Genomic DNA, 26,771 nt, shown 5'->3' with positions numbered 1-26,771 from the left:
AATGGAAGGCCAAGAAAATTAAGTGGTCAAGTGATAAAGATGCAAAATGAGTTAAAATTGTGTACGATATGAATGTTATTGATACCGCATAACAGTTAAATGGTGGATGAGGTAATGAGAGACGCCAGATCGATTCCATTAGGGAGAAACGTCATGAACCCGTATCCTGAAAAATCGAGTCATTAACATAATGGTTAGTCGACTGTGGTGGGTTGAATTCAGGAAAGAGAACCTGATATATTCGACCTCTGGGAGCACCGCGTATACTGGAAAAAAAAAAACCGTACGGTAGGGGGAAAAAAAGTATAGTGCGGTGTTTGCATGAAGATAGTGGGGGGAGGGTTGCGGTTGCCGTTGGAAAATACACGTAAATAAATGAAGTAACAAATACTTATACGTATAACAGTTTTTCCCTCATACACTTTTTTTTCTCGATAGTTTAATTTTAAAATCCAAACCAAAACGCAATGATGAATATTCCGAACCATCTTTTAAGACTGAAACCATCCTTACGTTGCTGACTAGGATGACGTCAGTCGATTTCCAGATATGTTATGAGCAGAACCTCTAAAACCCGAAAGTTCAATCAAGGGTTTCATTTTCATCTTTTTCGTCGAACGCAAAGCGCTGCTGAACCACTTTCTAGACCGAGAGCTGAACGATGCCCGTAGACGTGGCCAACCGTCAGAATTGGGAAGGCTTATCGACTTTAGACCAGAAACTGATCTGAATTCGGCAGAGGTCATTTATGCTTAAAGGTGAGGCCGAGAGTGTGATGACATGGTGAACGGAGCTCTCTCGAGCGTGAATCAGACGAAAGAATTGTGGTTCATTTAAAATTATTTCCCTCGCCTTGTTTTGCCTTCGTAATCTTTCACTGGGGCACATCACAGCTCTCTCTAGACTTCCCTTTAACATCATTCAAGTAATGGATGGGAACAAAAAAAGCTGTGCTTGTTTTTATGTACAATAGAATATCTTCGTTATGGATCTTGTAAAATTACTCAGAGGCTTAAACTGGGTTTTACCCCCCCAGTTTCAAGAGAAATTAGTATCCCGGGTGTAGAATTTCGGCTGTTCTGGAAATCTAGTTTATCATGTGTGTGTGTGTGTGTGTGTGTGTTTTAATGGATGGATGATAGTGTGACGTCAGTGCCGAGAGGTGTGAATTGACTCGAATGTTGTTTCTAATTCCCATTCATAAACCCCGCAGAGTGATAATGCCCTATTTTACTAATTTACATCTCTTATAACACACTGATCTCTCGTAACAGGTTGTTGAAATAAATTTTTGTCTCTGATACTTTGTGGAGTCACTTTAAAATTACCATACGCACGAGAACTCCGAAAATATTAATATTTGACAGTACATGTGTGAATCTGCCCCTTTATGCTTTTGACGAATGCTATTGAAGCAGTTTAGACAAGTCATATTGAAACAAATAGCATTTGAACTAGTATTTTTTTAATGGAATAATCCAAGTGTTATATTTCCAACAATACTACTTTGACTTCAAGCGATATCAAAATAATGAATGAAGTGCAAGCGAGACTTCGCAACGATCAGAAGTGAGTTTCCCTTCATACACTACTCGTACTAATGAACGACCCAGTCGGTTATAAAGAACTGGTAAATTACCTTGTCAGACCTCTATTCAGCCATTCGCTACCAGAGACCTCTCGGTAGGAATCCCAGCCATTCCTAAATCGACTGAGCTACATGGAAAGACCTGCTGTTGTGTTTTTAATATCAATATAAAGTTTAAGTTTTGTAACTGTTAGTTTGTTTGTAATCTTGTCGACTAGGCCTATTATTTTCCTATATTTTGCTCGTGAGTTGTTTTCATGAGTGCTTTTAAGCCAATTCAGATACTACTCTGCTTCCGAAGTTTATTCATTTTCTGTTTTAATATTTTGCACCGAATGACAATTGATATTTTCTTAATTGTCATATCACTTTTCCGATGAAAATGGAATCCAAAATTAGGAAATTTAGCATTGGTGAGAATATTGGTTTGATTTATTTGCAAGCAATTCATGAGACACTGTGTCATTGGTGAAATAAAAGTTATGTATTAAAAGAAATTGCAAAGGCAGGGCCCTGACAACGCACCTGAGGTGAACTGAAACATCCGTGATCAGCATTATCAGAGTGATGATTAGAAATAGCTGAACTTTGATCTCATAACCTGACTCAACAGGAACTGATACAGCAGAATAGTAATTGTTTTATTAGTAGAATTATAGAACAAAATCGAGATATATTTCTTTGATTTAATTTGTTAAGGCATTGTTCTGGTTGATAATTTCATTATTTCGACAGGCAACCCACCACCCACCCACCTCTCTCTCTCTCTCTCTCTCTCTCTCTCTCTCTCTCTCTCTCTCTCTCTCTCTCTCTCTCTCTCTCTCTCTCTCCTGTCTTAACACCATTATACTGTTTTCTGACTCTTTTATATAGAAAATAGTATACAACCAGAATTTGTACTGATGTGATCGAAATCATGGAACACCCTAAAAGTAAAATGACATGGTGTCAGCTTTTTCCTCTACGTGCGCTGTGCTTGCTTTTGGCAAGACTCGTATGGAAATGATTTGCTTTCAAACCATTAAAAACACTTGGCTGAATATATGCAAAGAATGCGATAACATCCATGAAATCAGCCTTACATGTTTGTATATGTGTGTGTATAAACGCTCACGCTTGCCAGCCCACATATATAAAAGGAAATGTCAAAGACTCTGTCGTCACTGTCATGTCACGTGACAACCTGGAGGGTTTGTTTACATCTGCGACAGGTCACCGATTGCTCACTTTGCCCTGGCCCTTTTGACAGAAACCAGTAGGCTGAGGTGAAACTACCGGTGATCGTACAATCGTGGGGAATATTGCAGTATATCACATATACCTCGTGAACGGTTGCAAATAGGAATGGAATGCTAAATAGCATAACTAGAAACAATCAGCATTGCCTAGTGAGATAGAAGAAACACCGAGGCTGATCCAGGCCTATGTGTATTGTGAACGGCTGACTTTCTGAAAGCACAGGTGCTTAGGCCTAAAAGTTTTTTCATGGCGGAAATTGACTACCTTATTGCATCATGGATCACTCGGAACTCAATATATTTTGTCTTTGCTGCGCTGATATACTGGGTAATTAATAGAAGAGGGAAAGATCTCAGACACAGGTGAGTCAGCCTACCGTAGGCCTACAGAGTCGGTGTTGAGGCCTATGCATCGTGGGCCTCTAATACCTAGTCAGATAGAGTGAATGTAGGGTAAGTTGTCAGGACTACTGTAGTCCAAGTAGGCATTTCAGAGGCAGTAGTGTCCCAACCAGTTTTTATTAGCCTAACCTAACCTTGGACGCCATACCCTGACCTGGCCGGTGGGGCGACCCTTTGCCCTTCCCTGGACGTTTCCAAGTAACTCTGCTAGAACTATATATATATGGGGTAATTCTATATGGTAATTAGCTCCGGTGAGCTGACCTGTTTTTTGTTATTTTACTTCCTTCAATTTGGTAATATTTTTTCTTCTGTAACACTTTTGACCTTTGAAGGGTTCTGATACTGGCGGCATGCAAGCCCCCCTTTTAGCTAATGTCGGCAAAATGTAACCAGTAAATAAAAATACCAACCTAACGTACCCTAGAGGTGTTTACTGGTTACTGGCCTGGGGGGCTTGTTACCGCGCTTGGTACTTAAGTCGTGTAGTCTTCAAAGGTCAATTGTATATTTACAGCTGGCCGACAAAATATGACTTTAGATTCTTGTAAAGGAAGTAAAATAACATAGAAAAAAACGCCAATTGCCACAGTCTAGCTCACCATGGACAGCCGGTTTAGAATTACCCTATATATTAGCTCGTGCCTGTTTTTACCTTTTCAACTGGTTTCTTCTTTAGGGGTTCTGATACTGGTCATCTTTTTGTTATCGGCCAAATGGAAACCGTGTTTGTACTTGGATGGACTTTGGGGTTAGATGTTATCGTGCTGTCTTGTGAAGGTTGTATGGAAACCCCTTGTTGGATGGACTTTGGGGTTAATTACAGGTTAATTAGACTCAAGCGCCAAAAATGAAAGGTAAATTAATAATTAGCAACCAAAAAACTGTAGAAAAAGTTGTTATAGTGCCGTCAGCGACGCGGAGCTACCCTAGAGTTCTACCCTATATGGTAGCTCCACGCAGCCGACGGCACTATAACTTGACTTTTTCTACAGTTTTTGGTTGCTAATTATGAATTTACCTTTCATTTTTGGCACTTGAGCCTAATTAACCCCTGAAGTCCATCCAATAAGGGGTTTCCATACGCGATCTTCACAAGACAGAGCACGGGTATGTCTGTTTCGAACGGTTCATATCCCGTCCGGCAAGTGCAATAACTTGTTAACGTATGGGTACCACCCCCCCCCCGGGCCAGTACTAAACACGGCGAAGGGACATTCCATTTGGCCGACAACAAACAGATGCACCGCTAGTATCAGAACCCCTAAAAGTGTAGGAAGAACCAGTTAAAAAGTAAAAGCAAACGCGGAGCTAATGTATAGAATTACCGTAAGTCTTGACCCCACATTAAGTTAAGTATTCCTTAGTTTAACCAGACCACTGAGCTGATTAACAGCTCTCCTAGAGAGGGCTGGCCCAAAGGATTAGACTTATTTTACGTGGCTAAGAACCAACTGGTTACCTAGCAATGGGACCTGCAGCTTATTGTGGAATCCGAACCGCATTATACTGAGAGATGAATTTCTATCACCAGAAATAAATTCCTCTAATTCTTCATTGGCCAGCCGGAGACTAGAACTCGGGCCTAGCAGAGTGCTAGCCGAGAACTCTACCGACTCGTCCACCGAGGAACTTTGACCCCACATTTTGCATTCGCGCCATCAAATACATGAGTAAATTATTTTTTTCTGGTGTTTTATTGTGATTTTATGCATTAATAAATATCACAGTCACTGAAAATCAATTTTTTTCCATGCTCCTAGGCCTGGTAAAATTTTACTGTAGTTGCGCGTCCTGATTCCCACCAGTTGCCGACCAGGACAGGTTACGGCCTTTTTGGGGGTGTCCAAAGGGGGTGAAGCCCCCCTGGCCAGGCCAGGGCACACTGCCCTAAGTTATGTTAAGTAGGTAAGATCTGGTTAGGTCAGGACCTGGCATTATAGTAAAGGTTTAAGTCTATTTATATATGAAGAACCTGTCCTGGTCAACGACTGGCAGGAATCAGGCCGCACAACTAAAGTAAAGTTTTATCCTAGGCCTTTATTCAATAATTAGGCTATGGGGAAACCCAGTGGGAAGCCATGGTTTTAGGGTTGGGGGGCGGGGAACCTACGGCACTCATGCACATCAGCAGTAATAAATCACTTAAAAATTTATTTAGCATGAAAATGTTTCAACATAGATGACATTCTAACAAAATTCCCCTACTGCTTTCCAACTCACCCTAGGCACAGGGCCCTCACCTAGCCTTGGGGCTAAACCTAGAGTGCTTCAAGTCACCAAGTATAATACAGAATTGCTTCCTAACTTAATCTTTCCTGGCCTAACTAGGTCCTCACTAGGCTAGGGGCTAACCAAGAATGCTGTAAGTCAATAGATAAAATACAGGGAGAATGTAACGTGTCCCATGTTGCTTGGTCCTTTCCTGGGAAGGAAGGTTTTCCATTCGTGTGCCTCCCAGCCTAACCTGACCCAGAAAGCCATACGTATTATTCCATTGTCAGGTATACAGTTGAATAAGAATTATATAATGATTAAGAGTAAGTCTCATGCCAGCCTTATGAAAGGTAAGAGTTTTATCTCATGGTGGAACTTTTTTTTTTTTTATGAAAAATTTCACTTCTTACATTAGTACTGTGCTTTACCCCAAGGAATTTCAGTAATTATACAGAGAAGGAAGCTAGTCATTGTAATTTGTGTGAAATTACCATTTCAGAACTGTGGCCAAAGAGGTAAAAGTAGATCACTTGGAATAATAAAAAAAAAAGTGGAACATGTTCATCAAAGTCTAATGTTTGGTACTGAAAGGGGCAGGTAAGAGAAGTAGGTGTCATTGTCTATCCCAGTTATGAGGTTCTCACACAGTTTAATGTAACAAGAATATCTTTTTAATGAGTATGTAATGTCTCCTATATATTTAGCTATAGCATAAGGGTATGCAAGTCAAAAGTGTCCATTTCATTGGCACAGTCCATTGATGCTCTTATTGTATTTTGTTCTCTCTGGATGGTGTTGTAGGGAGAAGTTTCTTTCAATATCTGCCATCAAGGGTTACAGGGTTGCTTTAGGCTTAGTTCTACGTCTCAAAGACATGAATTTATCCTCTTCATGGGAGATTTCTATGCTTCTCAAGAGTTTTAAGCAGTCTTGTTCCCCAAAAGACCTTGAACCTCCAAATTAGGACCTAACATTGGTGCTGAGCAGTCTGACACGTAGTCCATATGAACCCTTAAGAGCTTCTTCAGACAGGAACTTAACTCTCAAAACTCTTTTCCTTTTGGCCTTGGCATCTTCCAAAAGAGTAAACGAACTACATGGACTATCCTTTAATGTTAAACACACAAGGGGCTTGGGGGTCAGTAGCCTTCGAATTTGTCCTGGGATTCGTGGCTAAAACCCAAAATCCCTCAGTTCATGGCGACAGATTTGAGACATTCTTCATCCCCTCTTTAACAGATTTTGTTGGTAATGACCCCATTGAGTTACTTTTGTGTCCTGTTAGGGAACTGCATAACTCCCTGGAAAGGACTAGACACCCCAGACCTGGTTGTCAAAGGCTTTTTGTTAGTATAGGCTGGATCAGGAAAGAAGCGTCCAAGAATACTGTCTCCTTTTGACTTCGAGAAGTAATTAGACAGGCCTGCTCTTCTCCCTCAAATCCAGAAGCCAATTTGGTGCATGCAAGAGCACATGTTGTCAGGGGACTAGGACCTTCCATCACATTCAAAAAGAACCTGTTGGTTCAAAGGATATTGAAGGCTGGTACTTGGCTATGCCAAACCACCTTGCCTACAGGTCCTTGGACACTTTTTCCTTGTGTCCGATGGTGGCTGCTCAACAACTTGTGTAGCTCACCTAGTGCCCCTAGCAGGACTTTTTTTCTAACCAAATGCAGACACAAAGACATTGTCTGCAAATGGACAGTTTAACCAGACAAAACCACGAAATGTCCGTGTTTGCTGTTAAAGAGGGCACAAACAATGCCCTTGTTCTGACTTTGAATATGAAATGATGACGCTGCCAGACACAAAATCAGTTTTCAGTCTGTTTCTATCCTGATTGAGTTAAGAACATTTTTTATTTTTTCTTAGATTGATACTGTTCATCATGTCCAACTCAAACACATATTGGTCTCGGGATAACATTATTGAATTAATTGAATTATTGCACGAACATGAATGTTTGTGGAAAGTAAGAAGTGTTTCTTATAGGAATAGAAACCAACGTGCTGCAGCCCTCAAAGAGATAACCAATAAGATTACCAGTAAAAGCTTCAAAGTTTTGACAAGTGATGTGAAAAAAAATAGACAATCTCAGAAACCAGTACCGTAGGGAAATGAGGCAAATGAAAATGTCAAAGAAGTTGGGAAGTGGAACAGATGGTATATATACGCCAAAGTTGTGGTGTTTTAATTATCTATCTTTTTCAAATGATGGCAACACTACAGGACCATCTGTGTCGAATATGCCAAGCAGCGATAACCAATCTTCTGATCATTCCTGCAGGTACCCTGCTGAGGAGGTTTTAGGTGAAGACCATTCTGACTCTGAGGTATCTCTCTCTCTCTCTCTCTCTCTCTCTCTTCAGACATTTGTTTTTTGTGTTTTTTTTTTTTAAATTGCCACGTTTAGTCTTTGCAGAGTACTTATTTAGTGAAAATACATGAAGTAGTTTTATACTGAATATATTTGTTCTACCTATGAATGATAGTAAAAGGACAGTGCACAATAATTGATGAGTAGTTACTAGATCAGATATCAGTTGTTTTTAATATTCAACATATTTCTAACTTAAACCATATAGGTTAGGGTCCCTTCGAGGTATTCCACATCCTCAAAAAGGGTCAAAATCATTAGCCCATTAATCTCTCCCTTGTAACTAGTTTAGCACCCACCAGCAATATTGTTTAATGAGTTTTTACTAATTTAGTGAAATAACAAAGAGCTGGCTGTGCCGGTAGGGGGGTTGCAGCTGTAGAGTAAGCATTACACTACCACAACCACACACTGCCTCGACTTGCTGCCGACTGATTAGTGTCATTGATTACCTAAAGCCTGTAACCCACCTGTCCTGTAGCTCTGCCATCTGGATGAAGTTTCGGTCAGAGTTTGCATACTTTGTATGGTAAAGACATAGTCTGAAGACAGAGTTCGACTCCGTGGACGCGGCATAAGATGATTGGTTTTGAAAGTGAGAAGGAATGGTTTGACTGGTCTACTCCCTCCCTCTTTCTAATTCCTTCTGTACTGGCAGGCATTGGAGAGAATTAAGCCATCATGCGCTGAAACTGGTTAGATACAGGTGAGTGTTGAGTCCTTTCCGTTAGTTTTGACTGATTTTTCATACCCAATCTCTCTTAAAAGGAGAGAGAGGATAAAACAACAAGAAGGCTGGATGCTATCTTAGTGCTGCTGTCTCCAACAGTTTAGTTCCTTATCTATGTTGAGGCACAGTGTAACAGGAGTTTCATTTTGTCTCTTTACCCAGATGTCTGACTGACAGATAATCCATATTTGACAGCTCAGAGGCTTACGACTCCTTCCTATACCCATCTTTATCCAGGAAGTGAGACCAGGTGAGCTGAACCTCCAGTCGGTTCTGAGGCTTTCTCCGTCCTCCTTCCAAGAGTATGTGTATGAACAAATGACAAATTTTAAATCAGATTGTATTTTCCATAACTAACAAACCTGCAGTCTTAACATACACTACCCACCTCAAGCCAGCCCCTCATATTTTACCTGGGTCAGAGAAAACTGACACTATCTTCTATAGATGGGTCATAGGAGGTTGGCTTCTCCTCCTACCAACCGCCATCTTGCCCATCTCCCGATGCCACCGATTTCCCTTTAACTTTTTTAACCGGACCCCAGCTGGCGCTAGAGAACTTTTCCCTTATGTTAAGACTGCAGGTTTGTTAGTTATGAGAAATGCAAATTTATTTAAAATTTGTCATTTTGCCTTTATGGTATCCCCATACAGTAGCAACTCCATTTTCAAGAAAAAATATCCTGAATACTTTAACACTGTACTCTCTTTGTGTATTTTGTTGTGATGACTAAGGGGACAGTCCCTGAACATGCCTATTCTTGTAGTATTTCCTTTCCATCTCACTTTTATAGGCCACTGTTAGTATTAGTGTAGGGTATTTGGCAGTTGGGGAGAGACCTTGGAAGAACTCTTGGCAGGAAAGATTATGGCCATCATGCCAAGACAATCCAGTGTCAGTGACCTACCCCTTGAACTGGTGGCAAACCTAATTGAGGGTGCCCACCTGAGGACAAGTTGTGTAATTCTGTTGAAATTTCTTTAATATCTTGTTTGTGCAGGCAACTCTGGAGATCTGGGCACATCATTCAGTAACTTATATGTTGTTTAGTAAGAAGCAGCTGACATACTGCCCACCATTCCATCTTATATTCTCTGTGAAACTTTTGCATAATGAGTTCTTGTCAATAGGCCTTTCGCCATCATCTTTAGTATTGTAGTCACTGGCAGATGGTTCCTATCGTGTACATTTACCTAGTTTACTGTGGAAGATGCCACCTTACCCTAGTCTTTTTCATGTGTGGATTTTGGGAGGTTCCATTATCATCTTGGTTTCTCTAAATTTCGTGCTTGAGAATTATCAGGCAATCCCCTGACAGTAAAGCTTTACTCAGCTGTTAACCTTTCCCAGCAAATTGAGTCTTATTTTGTGACTGGTCAAATGGAAAAGATATTTTGCTGCTCTCTTGCAGTGCTTTAGTAATGTCTGATTTCATAATTTTTTTGGATTGGCAGATAAAGGGTGCAAATAAACCTGAAGAGGATTGAATGCAACCTGATATGTTCTTGAGCTGTGGGATCTTGTATTCTTGATGAAAATTGGAAATTAATTACAATAACTTGATTGACAGTGAACACCATATAATGGAATCACAAATTTGCACTGAGTTTTATGAAGGAAACTCTATGAACCCTTCAACCAGGCATTATTTAAGGGTTTCAGCTTGAAGACAGCATTTATTTTAACAATCCTGCCATCAAGCTGCACAAACTCCCTGCCAGGTAGCTTGTATATCTGGGTTGGTAATCAGCTAGTCTGGTCCTCTTTGTAGACAAGAGCTAGATCACTGGATAATGCAAGATGTTGGATCATGTGCCTTCCCAGTTTAATTAAATTTTTTGTGTGAAGTGCAGACAATGTTATTATATTTCCAGTAAGAGCTGTAAAGGACTAATTGAAAAGGATAAAGTTTGCAAGCCAAGTTCCAGGGAGCTGTGTCCATAAGGGCACTACATGTATATAAATTTATTTCTATCAAAATTATTCTTGTAGCTGATGACTGGTCAAGATTTACATCCGTATCAGGGTCATCATGCATGAGATAACAAAAATATATCTTCAACGGTTTGTTGCTCAGGTTATTAATGATGGCAGTTGGCATTGCCAGGCAAATCTTGCCTCACCATACATCTGGGCTGTCATTCAACAGTTCGTAAGATTGATTCTTGATGGTCCCAGTATTTGCTGGTAAGCATGTAATCTAGCTCTGTCTTCACTACCTTTCCAACCAGTCTTTTACTCTTTTTCAGTGAGTTACTTTTTAACTTTACACAGAAGGAGTAGTGTCACCCATTTGCTTGTGGTAATGAATGACTTTTTAACTTTACACAGAAGGAGTAGTGTCACCCATTTGCTTGTGGTAATGAATGATAGATTTTGGTCCCTTGTTATTATGTAGAATATTTTTGCAAGTATGGTGAAGCATAGGCCAGGGTGCTTAAAATCCCTGATGATGCCATAGATATGTGTCCCTGCTACCCTTGTTCTCATTCTCCAATTTGGCAGAGAAAGTTATCGAGCACAGTATCTTGCTTTTACTCTTCACTGCAATTAAAAGTGACATAAATGGTTTGTAAATTGTATATGCACAAAGTTTTATCTTTGTTTCTGGAATTCGGAGTCTTATTTACTGGCAGGGCTCTTCTCCCTGCAACATTTTGGCTTGCCAAGGTTTCACATGGAATAAGATGTAACCATATGAGTTTGGGCTTATGAATGGTATGGGAGGAAACCTGTTTAGCTAAAAAATTCTTATGAACTAACGAAAGATTTCCAAGAATTATGCATAGCAGTGTAAAAGGATTCTGTTTATAGAACATAGAGATAATTTTCTTTTACAGTATTGTGTATTTAAAATCTTGTGAAAAGAGGTTGCTTATCAGTACAGTATACTATAGTTTTATGTAAGTAACTTACCAAGTAACTACATGGCTATTAGTTTCACTTAACCACGGCAGTTCTAAATTTGAAATTCGCGGTAACGCGTTATTGTTTTAGTGTAGGTAACTAGACCCCGCCCACTACCGGGGAAGAATAGGTACAACAGTGCTGAAGAGCCCAATTCGTTTCTGCCAGTCAACAACTGTACGTGATTGGTTGAGCAGCTATAACTTGAATTTCGCTGGATGGTTGTATCTTTTCCTTTGCAGAAGTATTCATTCATGTTGGCAGTGTGCTATTTATTAGCTTAGCTAGTTTATTCAGACTTGTGACTTAGTATGTTAGATTCTAGCGTGTCTAGTATTAGGTATTGCAGCAAAGGCTGTAATACTAGACTTACTTCTGCTAAGTATAACTCTCACATTTTGTGTTGCCATTGTAGAGGGCAATTATGCTTGTTTGAACTTGAATGTGATGAATGCAAAGACTAGGATCAGGGTAAATTGAAAGTTTTGGAAGCACATCTAGATAGACTCCAAAGAGACAGACAGAAAGGCAGCTGCTAGAGCTAAGGCTAAAGGTTTAGTTAATCAGGTTTCTACTCCGAAATCGGATATTGCTTCTGAACCTGTGCCCTCTACACCTCTACCTGTGTTCTCCCCGATCACCAGCCCTCTGATGTTTCCTCAAACTCCTGCCGTCACAGATCCTTCGTTGGGACCACCTATCCAACGGCAGTTGGATAACATCCTTGAGCTTTTACAAAAGCAACTTGCCGCTACTCAGGATCAGGCAGACTTAGCGCCTCCTCCCATCACGTCAAATGAGGAAGCCGACGAAGAAACCTTTCATCAAGATCATCCTACGTCAGCGTATTCGTCCCTCTTGAGGTACAGGCAGTCCCCGGTTAACAGCGGGCTCGGTTAGCGGCGATCCGGTTTTACAGTGCTTGTCTAGCGACAAAAATCAGCAATTTTCGGTGCCGAAAATCATCGATTTCTGTTTAACGGCACCGATAATTGGGTATTGGCGCCGATACATACCTAACAGAAGCGCCGATAACCGAAAATCGGCACGTTTCGGCACCGATAAACCCCGAAAATTGCCGAAAAAGCACCAAGATCGCCGATTTTTGGTCAGTGGCAGTTTTCGGTTATCATCACACTCTTAGAACAGAACCCCGCCGATAACCAGGAACTGCCTGTACTTCCTCTTCTGCTATCCAACTTTACTTTCTTCAAGGGCCCTGTTATCACCTGGTTTGGCCTTCATGATGAGATAGCCAGTAGAGGCCTCCAGACTACCAAAGATGGTCCTCTCCTCATCCTCTAGGAAGGCATTAGCAGGAGTTGACAGTTGGTTAGCAGGAAAGAGGTAGCTGGGTAAAGCGGTTTTCAGTGCACCTCCTTCCCGTCTGTCGCCAAGGAGGTACTCGCCCTACTCCACTGGGGAAGCGCCTTCCCTGGGAGTTCCTGCCTCCTCCCAAGGGGACTTCTTCAGCCTTGTGGACACAACACTGAGATCAAGCTCTTAACTCCGCTAAGATTATGTTTATGTTTTCGGAATTGGACTGTTTTGTGAAAGATGTTTTTAAAGTCTTTGAAGTATTCAGTTCCCTAGACTGGACAATTGCGGCATTGGCCAAGAAAACAGAAGACTGTAGTACACTTCAAGAGGACTTTGCTGTGGACTGGGTGGGAGTAGTCTTGTGCACGGATAAGGCCATTAGGGATGGCTCCCAGGAGCTGGCTACCTTATTCTCCATGGGGGTTCTAAAGAAAAGGGAACTCTGGTGTACCCTTACCTCCAAAGGTGTTACTCCTTCTCAAAGATCGGCTCTCCTGTTTGCACCAAATCAGTCAGCTTTATTCCCAAGAGATACAATAGAACAGATCACATCTGACTTACAGAAGAAGTCAACACAGGACCTTTTGTTGCAGTCAACAAGGCGTGCCAAGGAACCAACCTGTGGCACTTCGGTCTTATTTAGCACGAGAACTGCCTCCCCGTTGCAACAGCAGCCCTTTCGAGGTGGAAGAACCAAGTTTCAGCCCTGCCCACGCTTGAATCTGCGTTCAGTCTGGACAACCAAGAAGTCATCCTCCAAACCAGTCTCTCGCATTCAGATTTTGGTCCTCCGTGTCCCTGTAGGAGCCAGGCTTCTCCAGTTTTAGGACAAAAGGGAAACCAGGAATGCAGAACCCTGGGTAGTAAAATTCCTACAAGAGGGCTATGCCATGCTGTTCAGGGAAAAACTGCCTTTGACATCCTCACCCATCAGCTTAACCCTTAAACGCCTACTGGACGTATCATACGTTGATTAAAATTGTCTGTTGGGTGCCAAGTGGACGTACCGTACATCGACTACAAAAAATTTCAACCTTCGGTCAACTTTGACTCGACCGAAATGGTAAAAAAACGCAATTGTAAGCTAAAACTCTTACATTCTAGTAATATTCAATCATGTACCTTCATTTTGCAACAAATTGGAAGTCTCTAGCACAATATTTCGATTTATGGTGAATTTTTGAAAAAACTTTTTCTTACGCCCGCTGGTAACTCGGCCGAAAATTTCATAAATTCTTTCGTCATTTTGTCGTAATTTTTGCACTGTTCTATATTAGCCGTTACGTAAAGTTTTATATATGAAAATGTGCGCAATTTCATGTAAAATACAGCAAAATACAACCCATGGTTGTAGCTTTTATCAGTTTGGAAATATTTTCATATAAACCACGATAACTGCCAAAATTTCAACCTTCGGTCAACTTTGACACGACCGAAATGGTAAAAAAACGTAATTGTAAGCTAAAACTCTTACATTCTAGTAATATTCAATCATTTATCTTCATTTCGCAACCAATTGGAAGTCTCTAGCACAATATTTCGATTTATGGTGAATTTTTTAAAAACGTTTTCCTTACGTCCGCCAGAAATTCTTTCGTCACGTTGTCGTAATGTTTGCACCGTTTCATATTTTTCGTTACATAAAGTTTTATATATAGAAATGTGCGCAGTTTCATGTAGAATACAACAGAAAATAACTCATGGTTGTAGCTTTTATCAGTTTTGAAATATTTTCATATAAATCACGATAACTGCCAAAATTTCAACCTTCTGTCAAATTTAACTCGACCGAAATGGTCAAGAAACGCAATTATAAGCTAAAACTCTTACATTCTAGTAATATTCAATCATGTACCTTCACTTTGCAACAAACTGGAAGTCTCTAGCGCAATATTTCGATTTATGGTGAATTTCTGAAAAAAAAACTTTTTCCTTACGTCTGCGTGCGGTAACTCGGCCGAACATCTCAGAAATTCTTTCGTCGGGCTGTCGTAATGTTTGCATCGTTTTACATTAGTCGTTACATAAACTTTTATATATGAAAATGTGTGCAATTTCATGTAGAATGCAACAGAAAATAGCTCATGGTTGTAGCTTTTATCAGTTTTGAAATATTTTCACATAAATCACGATAACTGCCAAAATTTCAACCTTTGGTCAACTTTAACTCGACCGAAATGGTAAAAAAATGCAATTGTAAGCTAAAACTCTTACATTCTAGTAATATTCAATCATTTATCTTCATTTTGCAATAAATTGGAAGTCTCTAGCACAATATTTCAATTTATGGTGAATTTTTGAAAAAAAATTTTCCTTACGTCGCTTGGTAACTCGGCCGAACATCTCAGAAATTCTTTCGTCTCGTTGTCATAATATTTGCACCATTTTATATTAGTCGTTACATAAAGTTTTATATATGAAAATGTGCGCAATTTCATGTACAATACAACAGAAAATAACTCATGGTTGTAGCTTTTATCAGTTTTGAAATATTTTCATATAAATCACGATAAATAGAAAAAATTCGACTTTCAACTGCAAATGTAAGCTAAAACACTTACAGTCTAGTAATATTCAATCAATTAGCTTCATTTTTCAACAAACGGGAAGTCTCTAGCACAATATTTTGATTTATGGTGAATTTTTGAAAAAAACATTTTTTTACGTCCACGCGTTACGAATTCATGCATCATTTTGTGATAATATTTTCTCTGTGTTGCTTTGATCGTTTTACAATTTTTTATATACCAAAATCATCGCAGTTTAGTGTACAATACAAAGAAAAACAAAATAACCCGTTAGCTTTAACCGTTTTGCTCACAGCGCGATTTGTATAAAATTATATATAAATAATTTTTTTGCTGTCATATATTTCAATATTTATATATGATAATGATATTTTTTCATTGCTGATGGTTGCATACTAAACTTCAGGCAATGACAAAAAAGGAGCCAAAATGAACTCTTAATCTTAAAAACTAAGCGTGCTGTGATTTTTGAAAAAAACTTTTTTCCGCTTAGCGCTAACTCACCCAACGCCCGGCATACGGGAGATGTTTTTGTAAATAGAGGCTCGGCGTTTAAGGGTTAATAGCCTTCTCAGAAGGCTTGGAGACATAAGCACAGAGGGGTTTTACAACTGTCTTTTCATCATCCCCAACACGTCGGAAGATTGGAGACCAGTCCTAGACGTCAGTGCGTTGAACTTTTTTGTGCAGACCACCAAGTTCAAAATGGAAACGAACCATTCAATCCTGTCAGCCATTCATCAGGGAGACTGGATGGTAATGATTAACATGGAGGATGTGTACTTCCTAGTCCCAGTACATCCAGGCTCAAGGAAGTATCTGCAGTTTGTATTCCAGGGCAAGGTCCTTCAGTTCAGGGCTCTCTGTGTTGGCCTCTGTACAGTTCCACAAGTACAGTAGTCACCCGTGTTCTTGCCCCTGTAGTGAGATGGCTCTATCTCATGGGGATCAAACATCTGTTTATATCTGGACGACTGGCTACTATGATCCCCATTGAAGAAGAGATGCAATTAGGACCTTCAAAAGACTCTACTACAGGCCCAAGAGTTGGGTCTTTTAATCAATTTCCAGAAATCCCAGTTTACTCCGACACAGTCAATTCTCTATTTGGGGATGGGGTTGGGGATCGATGCTCTGACTTTTCTGGCTTTTCTGTCCCACAAAAGGATTCAAACCTGCCTGAAGAGAGTAAGAAAGTTCATATCTCGCCCATCATGCACAGGCAACGAGTGGATGAGTCTGCTGGGCACTCCCTCGTCCATCAAGAAGTTTGTGCCTTTACGAAGGTCCATACAAGAGTCCAACAATTCTTCCTAAAGGCCAGTTGGCAGAGGAAAACTCTCCCAGACTCCTTCATGTTACGCATCACTCCCGAGATCAAGGAGGATCTTCAGTGGTGGCTTGCAGAGGAGAGGTTCTCAATAGGAAAGTCATTGCACCCTCTGAACCCCGACCTAACATTGTAATCAGATGTGTCTGATCTGGGTTGGGGGATGCTTTTGAAGGACATGGAAATATCCAGGAAGTTGTTGTCAGAAGAGAAGAAATTGCATATAAATGTAAGGGAATTGAAGGCAGTTCACTTGGCCCTTCAACATTTTATGACAGAGACTTACGGCAAGACAGTCACAGTCCACTTGGACAACACAGCCTCATCAAAAACCAGGGAGGGACTCATTCCTTCTCCCTTTACAAAGCGGCCAAGGATTTGCTTCTGTGGGCAGATATCATCCGTACCAGGATAATAACTCACTTCATCCAGGGAAAGTTAAACGTTCTGTCGGATGAGTTAAATTGCTGCAAACAGGTCCTTCTGACGGAATGGACACTGAATCCAGAGGTGTTCACTGACCGGTGGAAATGGTGGGGAAAACCGTCGGTAGACCTGTTTGCGATGTCGAGGAACCATCGCCTCCCCGTCTACTTTTCTCTAGTCCTGGACCCTCGGGCATGGGTGATGGATGCCATACTCCAGGACTGGTCGGACTTAGATGTCTACACCTTCCCACAGTTCAGCATGGTGAGGGAAGTCCTAAACAAGTTCATAACCCACACCGTGTCCATGACGCTTGTAGCTCTGTTTTGGCCACAGAAGGAGTGGTTCCCGGACCTTCTCAGTCTCTTAATAGACTTCCCCAGACTTCTACCTGAGAAGAGAAGCCTTCTAAAGCAGCCTCACTTCCATTGCTTCCATCTAGGCTTATTCGCTCTCACTCTGACAGGCTTCAGACTGTCAGGGTGCTTGTCAGAGCGAAGGGCTTTTCAAGAAAGGCTGCAGAAGCAATCGTCAAATGCAGATGTCAGTCTTCCACTAATGTCTATCAGGCGAAGTGGACAATCTTTCATGACTGATGCCGAAGACATGGCGTATCGTCTTCTAAAACCTGTGTAGCACAGATCGCTGATTTTTTAATATTTCTGAGGTCCTCTCGAGGCTTGGCCACCTCTACAATCAGAGGTTATAGATCTATGCTAAACTCTGTGTTTAGACATAGAGGTCTCTAGTTGTTTGCTAATCAAGACATAAGCGATCTAGTTAAGTCCCTAGATACTTCCAAGCAAGAGAAGCCTGCGTCAGTCACCTGGAATCTAGATGCTGTCCTCAAATGGCTCTCCGGCCCTACATTTGAGCCCCTTCATGCTTTATCACTGAGAGATATAACCAGAAAGACACTCTTTTTAGTTGCTTTAGCTACGGCAAAGAGGATCAGCGAATTACACACCTTCAGTAAGTGAGTGGGTTTTTTGCAAGGAGATGCAGTCTGCTCACTCACACTTGGATTCTTGGCAAAGAACGTAACCCCATCCAACCCTTGGCCTCATTCGTTTACAGTCAAAAGCTTGTTAGATATCCTTGAGCCAGCAGCCCAGGAGAGAACTCTTTGCCCAATTAGGGCTCGTAAGTACTACTTGGATAGGACCAAAGGGATTAGAGGTCCCTCTCAGAATCTATGGTGTTCGGTGAAAAACCCCTCATGACCGTTATCTAAGAATGCCTTGGCCTTCTTTTTAAAGAGTGTTATTTCCGAGTCACACTCGAAGATTCAAGAAGATGATCTCTCCATTTTTAAAGTAAGAGCTCATGAGATTAGAGTAGTCGCCGCTTCGTTGGCTTTTAAGAAGAACTTGTCGCTCACCACGATTCTCCAATCAACTTATTGGAAGTCAAAATCATTGTTCACCTCCCAATAATTGCGCAATGTGGGGACAGCCTATAATAATTGCAGTACATTAGGCCCATTGGCTGTGGCTGACAAGGTGTTGGGGGAAGAAGGATAGGGGATATACCTTCCAACCCTCTATCTCCTCACCTTGTTAAAGGATGCTGAGTTTTGGGATGCCTGGTGGTACCGTGTACCAGGAGTACCCACCAGTCCTTGGTTTTTAATAGTTGGGTGATGGTTTTAATATTATGTGATAACAAATTTCTGGTTGTATTTGTTGTACTGCACCCAGGACAAGGGCATTTATTTTGTAAGGCCTTGTCAGTCTTCAGAGTACTCCTCGACTACAGGGTTCTCCCACTGCTGCGTCACTATAGGTTGAGATGAGCACCAACCAGAGGCAGTATCTTCCTGCTGCAGCTCTCTCACCAATGCTAGCTACCTTTCTGTTTCAAATTCATCTCCTTTATTGAATGATTTTGGATGGAAAATGTCCATGCTTCCCACCTGTCAATGTGGGATTCAGCTATGTAGTTACTTGGCAAGTTACTTAAATAAAAAGTTACATTTTTATATAAGTAACTTACCAAGTAATTACATAGCTATTAGTTCACTTTACACTGCAGCTTGAATTCAAAATTTTGCAGTTAACACTTCGCACGTCTGTTCCGCCCACTAGCAGGAATATTAGGAATGACTTTAGCAGATAACCGCAATGTGTTCCTGCCGTGCTCGGGTGAACACCGAGTAAGGCGGCAGCTGTATTCAGATGTAATATCTGGATTTCAGTGGTGTACACATCCACCGGAACGCATATTAGTAGCCTTCATGAAATCTCAGGATGAGTTTTTTCTTTGTTTTTGTTATTAAGTTGATTCATTATCAGAATTTTTGTCTTAAAAGTCTTTTGTTTACATCCAGGCCGATAGTAACTCTGCCCTTAAGTAATCCTTGTATGTATTATGCCATTCCTTTAGGCTTAATCTCTTGTATTATGTTTTGTTTACCGGGTATAGATTACTTGCAAGCCTTCAGTATAATTTTGCCCTAAAATAAATTTTCGAATGGTGTTATTCCGGCATAGACACTCGCAAGCCGCCAATATAATTGCTTTAAAAGTAATCCTTCAATGTTTCATCATTATTTTAGGCTAATCCAGGCAAAACTTTTTTTGCTTTGGCTACTTGCATGCCACCGATGTAGTTTTGCCCTCAAATGTACCGCCGATGTAGTTTTGCCCGCAGATGTAATTCTTGGATCTTACGCAGATTACTTGCAAGCCTTCAGTATAATTTTGCCTTGATATTAATTTTCAAATGGTGTTTTCTGGGCATAGGCACTTGCTAGCCGCTGATCATTTGCCTTAATGTAATTCTTGAATTTTCCTCATTCTTTTAGGTTAATCCAGGCAAATTTGTTTTTGCGTAGGCTACTTGCAAGCAGCCAATGTAGTTTTGCCCTAAAAATAATTCTTGCATCTTAGGCTTTTCCTTTAGTCCAAATTTTTACATGAATGGGGTTTACAGGGCGTAGACTGTTCGCAAGCCGTCACTATATAATTGCCTTAAAAGTAATTCTTGGATGTTTCGTCATTCCTTTAGGCCAAAGATTTGCATTTTATGTTTGTTTACCGAACCTAGTATACTTGCTAGCCATCGGTAAATAATATTACCTTAACCCTCACATTTTCCCTTGTAGAGAATTGAAAGTGTAAGGGCAGAAAATAGTAAGGAGAGAAGGGTGCTTATTACGTAGCTCCTAGATTTTATAGCAAGCTTCCTCTTGAGCTGAGGCAGTTTGAGGATTTGAAGTCTTTCAAACAAACTTTAAACTTTTTTGTTTATCAGTGCTGTGATATGGAATATCACACAGTGAATGTGGAACATGCAGTGTGATGATGCATGCTCAGGGCAATACTTCTGATGAGTAAACTTTTAATTTGATAATGGAGGCCCTGCAAGCACTTTGGAAGTGGTGCAAGACCTAGATAAGTGTCAACAAACAACAAGTCATAACAACACTTTATCATTGGGCGAGAATTGGTCCCAGTATTTGCCTCGTCAGTGTATTGTGTAGATTACTCGCTTCATCAGTACATTTACAAATTTCTACCTTTTTTTCTGAGAAGTTTCTCTTTTCTCCTGTGCAAGGATAACACGCATCTAGGTTGATGCGCAGATCGTGAACGTTGCACACTTCCAGTAACAAGAAGCAGCCACTGGCGCCCACTTCAGCCTGACGTCAGGTCATGATACGAGCGCTAGATGGCTCCCACTAGCACCATCTACCTTCTGGCACCAACTCGTGCTCTGAGCAGCCAAAGGCTCCCAAAAGCACCCAAGCGCTCACAGACGACTCCTGTCATCTGGCGCTAACTCGTGCTCTGTGCAGCCAAGGCGCCCATAAGCGCCCAACGCCCTAGTGTGCCCACGGGCGGCAACTGTAGCAGTCAGTGAGGCATATACAAGGCTGACATACCCTTTTTCTCTCCTACTACCCCTATTTGTTTATCCACTTGGTTCCACGTCTGGCTCCCTAGCTTCCTTCCCATACCATTGCCAGTCTTGTGTCTGGGTTAACAGAAAATTAACCTTGCAAGAGAGTGTTGTGCAGTGGAGGTGGCTATCCAGCCCTCCAGTTCTCGTAGACCAAAGTCACTGTCATACTCTCCTAGACCTGGGAGGAGTCATACTGAAAGTCCAATGGAGGCTGGTGGGAAGTCCCCCGGGTAGTTATCCCCCCTCTGTTGAACTGTTGCACAGTCCCAGGTATCAACAGGCAGCCACTGAAAAGGCGTCTTGGTGGATGTGTAGTGGAGGAGGTGGTTGCTCGTCCTGCTGACTCCCCTAGACGAAGGTCCTTGTCAAACTCCCCTAAACCTGAGAGGAGGCATACTGGAACTCTAAGGGAGGTTGGTGGGTTTTGCCCACGGGTAGTCGCCCCCTTAGTTGAACCTGTAGTACATTCCCATCTATCAGCAAACAGCCACTGGAAAAGCGTCTTGAAGGATGTGTAGTGTTAGACAGCCACTGGAAAGACGTCTTGACAGATGTGTAGTGTTACCATCTCTCATCGAATTGACGTCTTCCTGCGCACCTAGCTCTGTCCTACTAGTGTCTGGCGCCAGTTCCTGTTCTCTCAGCACCTATTCCTGGATGCCCGACACCAGTTCCCGGGCTCTCAGCACTCTCTTTAGTACCTGGCGCCAACCTTTAGAGCCCCCATCGCCCACTCTCATGCACCCGGCACCAGTGTCTGGTGTCAATTCCTCTTTAGTACTTGGCACCTGTCTTTGTTAAGAACACTGTTGTTCTTTCTTGAGCGCCAGTCTCTGATTGGATGCCTGGCTCCAGCTTTTCAAGTGGCCAGCACCAGTCTCCGATCACCAGGTGCCAACTCTTCACTATCAGGCTCCTGCCTCTGAGCGCATACAGACCGCTCAACAGCGTTTTGGCTCTCTTCGGTCTGTTCCACCTTTGCCTAGGGTTCAAGACCAGCTGATGTTGCTCCCTTTTTAGTGACAGGTAGTGTCTCGGAGTCCTGCCCTTTGCAGACAGGGACTTTTGTGTCCCGAATTCATGAGCTTGTTGAAGGAATCTCCCTCTGGTGTTTTTTCTTCATCCTCCAAGAAGTCTCTCAGGGATTTGGAAGTTTGGCTTTTGTTGAAAAGGGAGCAAGACAAGTGTCTTTGGACTTAGCTCCCTCTGGTGCTTCAACAGAACAAGACATCCTTGTCAGAGATCTTGTCAAGATTTTGAAGTAAAAGGCTTTTCTTGACTAGCAGCAGGAGCACAGACTGTCAGCAGGAGCATGGGCTAAGTAGATAGAGGACTCCCAAGTGTGTACCGAGAGATATTGCCTCAGATTGTCTCTTAGTCCTGTCCTGTATGGACAAGGACAGTTGAGATGGGTTTTAGAGCTTTCCACTCTCTTCTCTGGGATTTCAAGAAGAGAGAGCTCTGGTGCTCCTTTTCTACTGTGAGAATGATGCAGTCCAATCAGCCCTGTTATTTTTGCCTACAGACCTACATCATCTCTTCTCAGAACAGTCTCCATTGCAAGAGTCAGCTTCTTGGATGTCAGTTTCAACTCCCGGAATTTTCAGGCTTTGCATCTGCTTAGAGAATCTCTGCTTGTTTCAGACAGTCCGCAAATATTGCCCCTATTTTCTTCTTTCTTGGAACATTAGTGGATGAGTCTACTGTTCTGGGGACTCTTTAGTCAAGTTAGATAAACTTCATATGAGTCCGACATGCAATGGTGACTGTACATACATAGATGAAGTAGGGAACTCCCTTCTTCCTCCAAGCCCGGACCTATTCTTCTGCTTTACACCTTGGATCTTGGTAAGGAACCCACGGGTTAACCAGAAACTCTCTGGGTCATGCTTCCCTTTTGATGGATTCTTTTCACTTATGTTAGAGAGCTGTAAGCATTTCTCTTGGGAGCTTCAGTGCTTCTTGACCTTAGTTAACACCTGGACTGCGGTAGTTCTAGATTCTCTATAGACAAGATTTCATTCCTAGCATATACGTAGAGGAGAAAGGCTCATTTTCTCTCTCATTTTCATTCGAAGCAAGAGAACCTGAGATCCAATTCATTTTCATTCAAGTCATCTAAAGTTCTTGTAGACGAACTGAGAGTAGGCATGTCCTTATGTCCCCTGGTCTGGCAGGAACTGTGGAGTCCATGGGGTAGACCGTCTATGTTCCTATTTGCCACCTCAAGGAACCTTCGAAGCTTCAGAAATCACCAGTACAAAGTTTTTCTGCTAGTCTTATTGCTTAAACTAGTTTGGTTGCAGGGGTCATTCTCCTAGCCCTGTCTGCCAGTCTAAGTAGGCAGTCTCTACCCCTCTTCTTGGAGACACCTATGGCCCATTTTCAGATACCCCTTCTGTACCTTAGGAGATCTCCATCTTTCGCACTCCATCAGTAAAGGGTATTGATCTATGCTCAACTAAGTGCTTAAACACGGGGCTCTGGCTTTTGACAACTTTATCTGGTCTTTGATGCATCTAAGCGAGGAAGGAATCCGGTAATCTGGAGCCTGGATGTATTCTGAATGACTGATGAGTCCCTTGTTTGATCCTCTGCATTCCTCTTTTCGGCAGCCTTACACGGAAGACACCTCTGGCTTCGACTAGTACACACTAGTGAGATCTAAGTCATCATTTAGAGATGGTATTTTCACAGGGAGACTCTTTTATCTTCATTTACCCTGGGATTTTTAGCCATAACAAGGATCTATTCAAGCTCTAGATCCGTCTCTTCTCCTTTAGGAAATTAATGGACATCATTGACTGAAGAAGAGAGAACTTTCTGTCCAGCTACAGCTTTCAGGTTTTTACATGAACAGAATTGGACTAAGATCACATCCTGAAAAGGCTTATTTTTGAATGCTTAAGGAAACATTTTGCCTTTTAAGTGAAAGTCAAGGACATCAGAGCAGCCTCTTCCTCCTTAGCTTTCAGGCTCATTTGTCCTTTACTTCTGTTCTACTTAGTCCTACTGGAATTATATTCATCCTCCGCATCTCTGTTTCCATTCCACTTAGTCCTACTGGAAGTGTAGTTGTCCTCCGCATCTCACTTTCTTTTTCAAGTGATCCTGATCATCGCCTGTCGCCTAGTTCACTGGGCGACAGCTACATTTTGCATCAGCTGCTGTCTGGCGCCAGTTATGGAGCTTCCAGAGCCACGAGCTTCTGGATTGTCTGGCTCCCAGCTCTCCTGGCACCAGCTCTTGCTCCGGGCGCCCGCCAGCTCCTACAAGCGCCGCTAGCTCCCACAAGCACCCACCCGCTAGCTCCCAAGGGCACCCACTAGCTCCCACTGGTGCCCACTGCTCCCATGAGCACCTGCTAGCTACCATGGGTGCCCTTTAGCTCCCACGAGTGCCTGCCAGTCCCAGGCTCTTAGCTCAACTGGTGCTCAGCGCTTCTGGTGCCAGCTACAGCCTGACACCAGATCATTCTCCGAGCGTTCAAGCCCTCTCCAGCTCTGTGGGAGAATAGGGAGGTCTCTGTCCTTTTGGAGTTTTTCAGAGGACCATCCTCTGCATATGGTGATATGGCAAGATCCGTTTCACATACTGACTAGAATGCATTGCCCTCATGGACTTCTAACTTGGGACACACTCAGAATTAAGAGAGCAGTTTGCCTTCTTTTAAGTAAAGCTAAAAATGTCATGGTAGCCTCTACCTTTTTAGCTTGCATACATTTTATGCCTCGTACATCCATTCTGCCTTCAAACTACTGGGAATGTAATCGTTCTTCGTTTCTCACTATTTTTAATGGAAGTTAAACAGAGTTGAGTCTTTCAATGCCTTGAGACCATTGTTAGTCACTGGCATGGTATCACAGAAGGAAGCATAGGATTGTTTTTTCATACTGTCTCTTCACCTTGTAATAAGGTGTTGAGCTTTTTGCGGAGCCAGGGGGTACATTGTATCTGAAGGACCCACCACTCTCAGTGGATGGGTTGTGGTTTTATCTCAGTGTAGGTGACAATGTTGTCTGGTTTTTATTTTGGTGCTGTGCCCAGGGCAAGGGCAAGCACCTATCATGCTTTGCTAGCCATTGGAGTACTTCTCTCGCTGCAAAGTTCCCACCAAGTAGTAAGTGACCCTTGGCTATATTGCCATAGCACTACGAGTTAAGATGAGCACCTACCAGAGCAGAGTCAGTATTCCAGTAGCTCTCTTAGCTGCCAGGTAACGACAAGCATTGATTTTCAATGCTAGCAGTTTTTTCTATTTTCAAATTCATTACATAATGTTTTTGGAGTAGAATATGTCCATGTATCCCGCCTGCTATCAATGTGGGAATCAGCTATGTAATTACTTGGTAAGTTACTTATATAAAAATGACATTTTTATAATAAAATGTTTTATATATACTTACCAAGTAATTACATGATCGGAGCCCACCCTCCTCCCCACTGATGGACATGAGGCATGAACAGATTGAGGTTGTCTGCTAAAGTCGTTCCTAATATTCCCGCTAGTGGGCGGAACTGGTCACCTACACAGACGTGCAAAGTGTTACCCTCGAAATTTTGAATTCAAACTGCTGTGTAAGTGAACTAATAGCTATGTAATTACTTGTTAAGTACTGTATATATAAAACTTTATTTTATATTGTATTATAAAATATAATTTTTATGATAAAATAAAGTTTTATATATACTTACCAAGTAACTACATGATCAAAGCCCTCCCACCTCCCCTCTCATGGACATAGGGCGCAAACAAATTGGGCTCTTCAGCACTGTTGTACCTATTCTTCCCTGGTAGTGTGCGGGATCTAGTTACCTACACTAAAACAATAGCACTTTACCGCAAATTTCAAATGTAGAATTGCCGCGGTTAAGTGAAACTGACAGCCAAGTAGTTACTTACTAGGTAAGTATATATAAAACTTTATTTTATCATAAAAATGTCATTTTCATCATGTTTCAGGTGGTTTGCATATTTCATGCATCTGTTGACAAAGGAGAAAAATGCAAAATCAGAGGAAGTGAAAAAGGACCTTTTTAGGAGTCTTTCAACTGTTGTATCTCATGATCCCCAGCTCAGGAAAGAAAATAAAATCAAGATTTTGGAGATAGGTGTTGGAACAGGTAAGTTTATTCAGTCATTATTTTAGCTTTAAATTTTGTTATTTTAAATTTTTAACGCACAAGAGGGGGTCTTTATAACATTACATGTACATTCGCTACTCATTGCAGCATATGACTGTTTCCCTTATGGAATTGAAGGTAAGTGCTATAAAGCTTCAATACCACAAGGCCATTTGATGTACATACTGTATATCAATTCAGTCATTATTTTTGCTTTGAATTTTGTTTTCACTTTGTAATGCACAAGTGAAGATTATAACATTCCTCATACATTTGATACCCATTGTATAATGTGGCTGCCGTTTGCCATATGGAATTAAAGCCTCATGTTATAAACTCCAGTGCCAGAAAGCTCCTTTAACAATTCAAGCACCAAGATTGTATGGAAATGTAACTCAGAAAATTTTGGTTCTAGATCCTGAAAACCCTTTGTAATACAACAGTTAGCAGAGTATGATGAAAAAATAATTTGTGAAAAAATTTATTAAGTGAGACAGCCATCTATTCCATTATGGATCGTGCTAGAAATTTCATGGTGCTCAGAGAAGATCAGTAAAATATCAGAAGAGGAGATTGGAGGTAATTATTTACAACATGATGCAAAGCATAATATACAGAGAAAGATCTATACAGATGGTTCAGAATCAGGGAATGGAGTTGGTTCTAATGTTATGT

General features: G+C 41.5%; 1 protein-coding gene across 2 annotated transcripts in view; it reads left to right on the top strand.

Moving 5' to 3' along the window:
• Nucleotides 1-2,665: 2,665 nt before the first annotated feature.
• The window catches only part of LOC136847086 (thiol S-methyltransferase TMT1A-like), a 55,126-nt gene continuing 31,020 nt past the window's right edge, over nucleotides 2,666-26,771 (top strand). Inside the window, exons 1-3 of one of the 2 annotated variants that reach the window (XM_067118388.1) lie at nucleotides 2,748-3,189; nucleotides 7,735-7,780; nucleotides 25,936-26,096. In XM_067118388.1, coding sequence (XP_066974489.1) covers nucleotides 25,952-26,096 — 145 coding nt within the window. In that variant the 5' untranslated portion in view covers nucleotides 2,748-3,189; nucleotides 7,735-7,780; nucleotides 25,936-25,951. Of the gene's footprint in view, nucleotides 3,190-7,734; nucleotides 7,781-25,935; nucleotides 26,097-26,771 lie in introns of both variants that reach the window. The other variant, XM_067118387.1, reaches the window with a different exon arrangement.

Source organism: Macrobrachium rosenbergii, chromosome 16 (assembly GCF_040412425.1).
Source record: "Macrobrachium rosenbergii isolate ZJJX-2024 chromosome 16, ASM4041242v1, whole genome shotgun sequence".
Taxonomy (NCBI): Eukaryota; Metazoa; Arthropoda; class Malacostraca; order Decapoda; family Palaemonidae; genus Macrobrachium; species Macrobrachium rosenbergii.
This window is presented reverse-complemented; position numbering and strand designations above follow the sequence as displayed.